The sequence below is a fragment of the Budorcas taxicolor genome, chromosome 19, assembly GCF_023091745.1.
Source record: "Budorcas taxicolor isolate Tak-1 chromosome 19, Takin1.1, whole genome shotgun sequence".
NCBI lineage: Eukaryota > Metazoa > Chordata > Mammalia > Artiodactyla > Bovidae > Budorcas > Budorcas taxicolor.
Genome location: NC_068928.1, coordinates 24657904 through 24666379, shown reverse-complemented (window position 1 = coordinate 24666379; position 8476 = coordinate 24657904). Strand labels below are relative to the sequence as shown.

The 8476-nt window shown below is 45.9% G+C and overlaps 1 protein-coding gene across 3 annotated transcripts in view; it reads left to right on the top strand.

Annotated features, from left to right (window-relative positions):
• Window positions 1-3317: 3317 nt before the first annotated feature.
• Window positions 3318-8476, top strand: part of ANKFY1 (ankyrin repeat and FYVE domain containing 1) — a 70839-nt gene continuing 65680 nt past the window's right edge. For all 3 annotated transcript variants that reach the window (XM_052657497.1, XM_052657495.1, XM_052657498.1), the window contains exon 1: window positions 3318-3374. In XM_052657497.1, the coding sequence (XP_052513457.1) occupies window positions 3365-3374 (10 nt within the window). In that variant the 5' untranslated portion in view covers window positions 3318-3364. The remainder of the gene's footprint in view (window positions 3375-8476) is intronic.

Here is an 8476-nt window from a genome sequence, read left to right as displayed (position 1 = left end):
GCAAACCTGACCCAGATACCTGCCCAGGATCAGTAAGTTAGTGGCAAATGCGGCAAGACCTGCGTACTTTTTTCCCCTTAATTTTTCCAAATTAACATTTTTTTCTGAAGGATTGCAAACTCCAACAGGATTCAGGATGTGAATATTCAGCTTTTTATCCTGCATCCTTAAATATAGTTTTGTATGGGTTTGGAGGTGTTGAAAGTTTGTCTTTCTTGATAGAAGCTGCCAGTGGTTTAAAGGCCTCTTCAGAAAAGAACAAGGAGCCAGATCTCTTAATCACAAGAAGAAAATCCTCCTTCAGGGTAGTTTGGGGAAAATGGTGGCTCGTTTTTCAGTTTTAATTTTTCTGAAAAATATATTTGAAATAAAACTGTTATAGAAAGGTCTAGATGATGTTCCTAAACTTTAAATGTCAGTTTTAAGCATAATGATCTATTCAAGGTACATAGCAATAAAGTTTTATTTGGATGCCATTTCCAATGCAAATGAACCAGTTCTTGACTGTGCCTACTGTGTGCAATGCCCTAGGCTTTGAGGAAGGACCCGTTGATTTTCCATCTCTCTCTAGAGTTGGTAACACTTCACCAAATTAAAAATTTTCATTTTCTGGAGGACTGCAAACCTCAACAGGATTCAATTCTCACAGCTAAGTATTTCCAGGATAAGGAACTTTTGGTTGCTCAGTTTCAGATGGTGTAACCTGGCTGCCAAGGTAGGACAAGGCTTCCTGTTCCACTGAGTCTGCACACCCCACTGAGCTGCACTGAAACGATTAAGAAGGAATTTGAATCCTATTCACATAAGTGAAATAAACTGAAGGTGAAGGGAAAGGCTTTCACAAAAGGCAACCAGACACATCCTGGACACAGGAGCTGCACAGAAGGTCACAGACAGGTACTTGGTTTTCCCTTACCAGCAGTCTTCCTTAGGAACAACTATAATAGTAGTGTGTGTGTAAGGAACTGTAATAGCATAGTGACTTCCCCTTATTCCTAACGAGCACCAGAAGTCAAGTTCCTCTTCACTGAGCCTCCACTTTGTGGCAGGCTTGTGCTAGATGTTCTTTTTGTAAGGGATCTAGTCAAATCCTAAGAAGGATCCACAGGCATAAACAGGTTCAGAGTAATTTATGAAGACTGGAGCAAGTAAGTTTGATGGCCGGGATTCAGTTTCACGAACTCCCTTACTTGGTGCTTTACCTCTTAGCTTTGGAACAGTTTTTCCAAGGTCACATAGAGAGTTAATGTGTTGAGGCCAGTACTTGAACCCAAATCATGGGACTACCAGGCTAGTGATTGCCTCCCTCCCGTTCTACCGTGAAATGACACTGCCTCCCTAGAAAGAGTCTGTTCTCCTGTGCTCTTAAGGCAGGCAGCATTTAACTATTCATGCACTTCATGCTCCCTGTCGGAGACAACTCCACACAACGTTCTTCCATATCAGACAAGATGTGAATTAGGTCTAAAATGTCTATATTTTAGATCACATCTAATGTAGCTCCATCCAAGCCTATAGGGTGTAATTCACTGAGTCCTCCAGATGTTTAGTTTCACAGGATGTATTAAGTCCAGAGTTTTTATGCCAGTAAGTCTACTCAGAACACAAGGGCCCAGAGACAGGGCTGTATTAATATTACAGATATCACTAAGAGTGCTTTCACTTCTGTTAGAGGGTTTCTTGAAGTTAGGCTGTGATAAGGTAGTAAAGCCCTTGAGTTGATTAAATCCCTTAAGATGAGTTCTTGTTTGACTGTGGGCATCTAGTCCAAGCAAAATTTGTTTGCTCCTACTTGTGTACTACTCTAAAGCAGAGGATCCCTGGTTTTCATCAGATTCTAAAAGGAAGTCACAATCCCCCTAGTCTAACTCCCTCTTGAAATCGATGGAGAATCTGATGAAACAGCCTAGACCTTGCAGAGATTTGCCCATGATCAACACTACAAATCAGCAGCAAAGCCAAGTCTGAACTTAGTTCTCCTGACTCCTGGTATAGCTCACAGCAACAGCTCATCAAATATTCTGAGCACCTGCTGTATGCCAGACACTAGGCTAGTGCTGGTGAAGGGGCAAAAATAAGTCGTATGATATAAACCCAGCCATCAGCTATGGCATTACTTCCTGACCACTTTTAGGTTATGACCTAGAATATATTTGTAGGGCACTCTGACAGAGGAGCCTGGGGGGCTGCCGTCTATGGAGTCGCAGAGTCGGACACGACTGACGCGACTTGGCAGCAGCAGCTTAGGATAACAGATGAGGCTGCCTCTGCTTGGCTACCCTAATGGCCCCAAGGGCTCACCATTCTTGACATGGAAGCACTGAGCTATGGCACCTCTTTTGGGTCTGGCAAGTACTCCCCTGCCCGCCTTAGTCTAAGGGCTGCTTGCTTAGTGCAGCTCTACATACCTCCCTGTCCATTCCTCCTCCCACATCTTCAGTGTCTTGTCACAACGAGGACACCACTTCCCTGAGCACACCACTGTTCCCACACATTTCAATACCCTCTCCCCTTTCATTGCCTTGGTATCCCTCATCCAGAATTCCTCCTCCTTCCTCAAAAATTTAACCCCATGACTATTGTTTCCAAATTCCTTCTCCATTCCATCTCACATCCAGTAATGCTTAACCTAAGCAGCACCGAAAATTTATCTTCAGATCCTCCCCCTTTCCCCCTTATTCTCTGCTTCTGCAGACAGGTGTCTTCTGAGAGGCCTGAAACCAGGCCTTCCAACTTCTTTTTCTTCACTCTTTTTTGGTTCCCTTGTCTAAGAACTTCAACCATAAAATCGATGGCATCAAGCAATCTCCTTATCTCTTCCCTCTTTCACATCTATCCACAAGTACATTCTTGTATTCTAATGTCTTGGTAGAAAACAGGGACTTGCCTGAAATCTACAGATATCACTTCCCCTAAATTCCTGCAGGGCATCCTGCCTCCCCAAGGACCTTGAACTTCATTAGCTTTTCCGTCTCTTTTGGTTTTCTCTCAGCCTCTCACATCTTTACAAACACCTAAAACCAAAGAAAACCCCTTTCTCGACTCTCTCACGGCCATATGTTCCCAAAGGGTAGTCCATGCTCGCTGCGCTCATCTTTTTCAGTCCCCTCCCTAGGGTGTGGAATATGATAGAGCCTAGTCAGGATGTGATAAGTCCAAAGCCTCAAAACCACTAGGAGCAGAGAGCCAGAATTTCAGTTCCTACGCAACTACCCCCTCTACTTTCATTCACTGCTCTTACCTCGTCTCGACTCCTCCCCCTGTCTGGCCTCCATGACTCTCGCGAGACTTGAGGGCCTCCGTTACGCGCCGCTCCAGTTGAGCGGTGCACATCTCGCGAGCCTGAGGCAGGGCCGGGCCCGACATGGCGGAAGGTAGGGTTTTTGTGGAAGCGCGCGGGAAGGCGCGGAGCTGTGGGGGCGCTGCTGGCTGGGCCAAGCAGCCCTGAGAGGGAAAGACCGGGCATGGTCGCATGGGGCACAGCGGGTCTCGCGAGCCTTCCTGTCCAGCCTCTGCCGGGCGCCTCGGGCGGGGGTCTCGAGCGCTATTACTATGGCAACGCCCCTCCCGGCGTCCCCGACCCCAGGGGACCGCTGCGGGGTCCGGAGCCGGTCACTAGGTCGCGTGCCGGGACTGAGTGCAGCTGCTGGGATCCCGAGGGCCTTCGGGGAGGCTCCTTTGATTACCAGCGGCGCTGGGACGGCTGGGGAAGTAACACTTCTAAGGAAATCGAAACTGCTGCCCTGGCAGGTCCCGCATCCGGAAGGGGTACATCCCTTGCCTGTGGAAGAGCCTGGGACTCTTCCCGGCGTGAGGGTGGGGGTGAGCCAGGGCTGTCACTGGCCGACGCGCCAGACGGGCGGGCGCTGTAGGCTCTGGGCTTCCCAGCAGCCCCGAGAGATTCGGGTCGGCTGGGGTTCTTTCCCCAGGTTTAGAGATGTGGACAGGAGGAGGGGGTTTGCTAGGTAGAGTAGTTGGCCAAGGTCACACTGCTCCTAAAAGATGTGCTAAACTAGACCTCGGCTCCTTTGCCTCTCAGTCTTATCCTTACCTGCTTTCTGCTGCTTTCTTTATGACGCTGCAGGTAAAGGCAGTTTGGCCTCTCCCATTCTGTCTGCCTTAACGTAGGAGAATTAGAATCCTTCGTTGTCAAAGCCTTGTACAGCTGGGGGGAAAGAAGACCCAGAGATGGGAGTTACCTGCCAGGGACCCTAAAGTGATGCTGTCGGACCTGGCTAGTGTGCTCCTCATGTTCATCCCATTATTGGAGGAAAAGACTGCTTCTTTGACTAAATGATTGCGTATGGATGCAATAGGCTGGTGCTCCCGCCTCGCCTATTGATTTTGAGCTAAGCTTTGTCTGAACCCATCTTTACTTGAATCTTCTCTTTGGGCAGCACCTGACAGTTTGCAGCCTTTTCTCATTTGATTAGACTTGGAAACAGCCTTGTGAAGGAGGCCTGACATGGGTGTCATTTGCACTTTACAGATAAAGGAATTGAGGCCAGAGTTTTAGAGATACCCAGGACCAGTACCCACTGTTGGTCTGCTCTTTCTGCCAAGCTATACCTGCTGTAGGGGAAACATCAGATAAATATTGTATGAAAACAGAGGAGGATTAAGAGGAATAGAAAGAAAGCTAAGGCATCCCTTGAAGCTAGTTTTTTGGATAAATCAGAGTGTTGTTTAATATTGTTTTAACACAGTGGGCAGCAGCCAGTGAAATGGAGCTTGTTGCCCAGAGCAGTGAGTTGGAGTGGAAAGGTTCAGGAAGGCTTTAGGTGGGGTGATGTTGTCCAGCGCCTTTACATCAGTTACAGAAGTTGAATGTTTTGGGAGTACATTACTGAGATTGAAGTTGTAGAGAGCAGCTGGTTTTTCATTCAGTAGTTTTCCTGAGCACCTGCTGTGTCTGTCAGTCTGATTCCAGCTTGAGGAGCTCCTACTAGCTGAATATGCTGATCCGTAATCCTGCAGGTGCCTTGAGATTTGTGTTAGGGTAACCTTGAGAGACATCCAGCTCCTGGAGAACACACCTTAAACAAAGCATCCTTTCAGGGTTACATTGGCAAGGGAGTACAGATAGGTAGGCATAGTCAGGAGGTTCTGACTTGACAGTTTTTATTGTCTTTTCTGTGTTCCAGTTTCCTTCTCTGTGTTCTGATTTAAGCTTTTTGGAAACAGTGTTGCAAATTTTGGGAAGATTCTGAGTGGATCATTCTAATCCAGTTACCTCTTTAAACTGAGGGTGCTTGTTATGTTCAGGAAGGAAAGATTAGCTGGACAGTGTTTTGCCCCGGTGTTAACTTGTCTAATGCTGCTTGTACTTTAATCAGAATTTATCCAGCTGGCTATGCTTGTTTAGAAATACTCATTTAAATATAAGCAAATAGCAAAAAATCCATGTCATGTAATAATTGGATGCTCTGTAAGCACACTCTATGGGAACCTCCCTGATAATGGTTTTCGTTTGGTGATGCAAGTGTGTGAGCCTGTGGGAAATGGCACTTAGAAATAGTAAACACAACCTGCCTAGACTGACCTATACAGTAACTTCTTAGTGGGACTCGTGTAGAAACCAAGCTTCTTTCCTTCCATCCATCCGTGGATATTGCTTTTACTGTATATATTTAAGTAAAGTCCTAAAATTAATTTCAATTTCCACTCTACTTCCCTGAAGCTATACTGCTAATGAAAGTGTCCTTCATCACCTGGAAAAGTCCCTCCAACTTGGTCTTCCTGCTTTTACTTTTGCTCCCTCATTTTGCTTCCCCACAACCTATTTTTACTGTTTCCAGGGTTCCCTTTAAAACATAAATCAGATCATGTCTCTCTCATTCTTTCCAGTACACCTACCTTCCCCATGCTCTCCCCACTTCTGTGGCTCTCAGCGATCTTATTCCAAAGCCTTCCAGTGACCTTCAGGTCCCAGCAGTCTTATTTCTTAATTTATTCACGAGGCTTTTGCCACACTAACGTCCTTGCTATTCTCCGTACATTCCTAGCATGCTTCTACTGCAGTATCTTTGTCCTGCAGTTCCCTTGGCCTTAAACAGTCTTCCTCAGTTTCTCCATATAGCCAGTCGACTTTTATTCACTCAGGTGTCTGTTCAGTTCTCACCTCTTTAGAGATAGTCCCTAGATTTTGTTTGTCTTTTAATTCCCTTGCTGGAATATGAACCTCTACAAGGGCAGAGACTTTTTCTATTTTGTTCACTGCGGTATCTCCCAACTTAGAATCATGCCTGTGGTTGAAGGAATGGATAAATTATTGAGTGTCATTTACCAGACATCAAGAAGAGTTGCTGGGGATTCCCTGGCGGTCTGGTGGTTAGGACTGTTCACTTTCATTGTTGAGGGTCATGGTTCAGTCCCTCGTTGGGGAACTGAGATCCTACAAGCTGTGTGCCTTGGCCAAAATGAATAAATACATAAAATCTAAAAAATGAAAAGTTGTCTGGCTACATCCTTAGTCTCTTGTCTGGTAAGCTGCCTGGTCCAGGTATTAATGTGCTCTGATATTATTATCTGATACTAATATCAGGCTGCTGGGAGCTACCTAACCCACTTTTCATCCAGCCCAGTTTAGTCTTAGCAGTCGCGCAGTATTTAAGACCTCAATCTCTGCAGGTGGACATGGGTTTGAATCCTAGTTTTACTAAGCTGTGATCACAGGCAAGCTAGTGAATTGCTCTCAGTCTTGGTCTCCTCAGCTTTGAAAGGGGGATCATCTCTATCTCAAAAGAAATAGTGTCTCAAGAACCCTTTTATCACAGTCCCAGACATTTTGACCTGCCACACAGTCTCTCTCTCGTTAAATCTTAGTAGGCCTGAGACTTCTGGTATTTATTGAACTCCACCTAGTAAGTAAGACACTGTAGGGTGGAGGATGGGAGGAGCATGGAGTGGGGGTGGAGGGAGAAGTACAAAAGAAGAGCCAGACCTAGAGCCTTTTCATAGGGAATGCAGCAGTCCAGGAAAGAAGATGAAGAGTATGTGTGCTAGAAATTGCATTGTAGGATAGAACGTGAAAAATGCTTATGATACTCAGGCTGGGAAGAGATGTTTTAGAAAAGTGGTGGGGGCAGTGTTTGGGGTGTCGAGGGGAGCCTGTACTGCAGGAGATAAGCTGGGCTTCTCTGGGCTGGGCTTTGGAAAATAGGCCTCTTTTGGACATGGGTTGGGAAGAGGTCACAGTTCTCAGTGGAAGAAATAGCAGGATCTGAGGTTGGAAAAGTATGTGACAGGCCAGATTAGGAAGGGATTGGTTAAATAAGTATTTAGATTTTACTCTGTGGGCCATGGGGTAAGGCTGCTAAAAGGTATCTGCCAAGGTAGTGACATGACTAGAATTGTCTGAGGCAAGTGAACAAGGCTATAATGTAGAGGATGGATTTGGGAGGGAGGGAGGTTGGAACAGAGACTGTAGTAATTGATGACGAGTCCTTTGGTAAGAAGGGTCATTGGTGAGGACTGATATGAGAGACATTCACTATAGATGGCATGAAACATAGGGCTGTTGAAACCTGTTTGCATGTTGACAAGAGGGTGAAATCAAAGATGACTCAAGGGTTCTTGTCTGGGTGACTCAGATAATGGCTGGGCTGTTGACAGGAAGAGAAGGAACAGATTTGAGAACAAATATCTTTACCTCAGTTGTGGACAGATTTCGCCATGCCCAGTATACCTTTAGAGGATTATGGCTTAGTAAGCAGTTGGAAGTATTTCCAGTCAGACTGGTGTTTGTGTGAAAATTAGCAAATGAGCTAGTATTTGTTGAGTATTTCCTATGCAGCCAGCTCTACCTCTGATCAGTGCTGCAGAGTGAGGTTTTGAAAAATGTGTAAGTCACACCACTGACTTGTAGACAAGTCTCATCAGTTGAATCACAATCAGGAAAAAAGTATTTTATGGAAAATTCCATGGACAGAGGACCCTGGTGTTTGCAAAGAATCAGACATGACTGAACACACAGCACACACACACACACACACACACAGGCAGCTATGCTGGGGATGACAGAGTGAGCAACACACAGTCAGTGCAGCCAAGAGGGGAAGGCAAAGTTTCTCACATTGTACTTTATAGTTTACTGAGTTTTCTCCTTTGCACTGATGATGAGTCGTACCACTGTCCAGCTGAACGCTGAAGGTCAGTAACCTAGTGATCATCCCTGTTGTTGTTCAGTCACTCAGTTGTGTCCGACTCTTTGCAACTCCATGGACTGCAGCAAGCCTGACTGCAGCATTCCAGTCCCTTACCAACTCCCGGAGCTTGCTCAAAGTCAAGTCGGTGATGCCATCCAACCATCTCATTCTCTGCCATCCCCTTCTCCTGCCCTCAGTCTTTCCCAGCATCAGGGTCTTTTCCAGTGAGTCAGTTCTTTGCATCAGGTGGCCAAAGTATTGGAGCTTCAGCATAAGTCCTTCCAGTGAATATTCAGTGTTGATTTCCTTTAGGATTGACTGGCTTGATC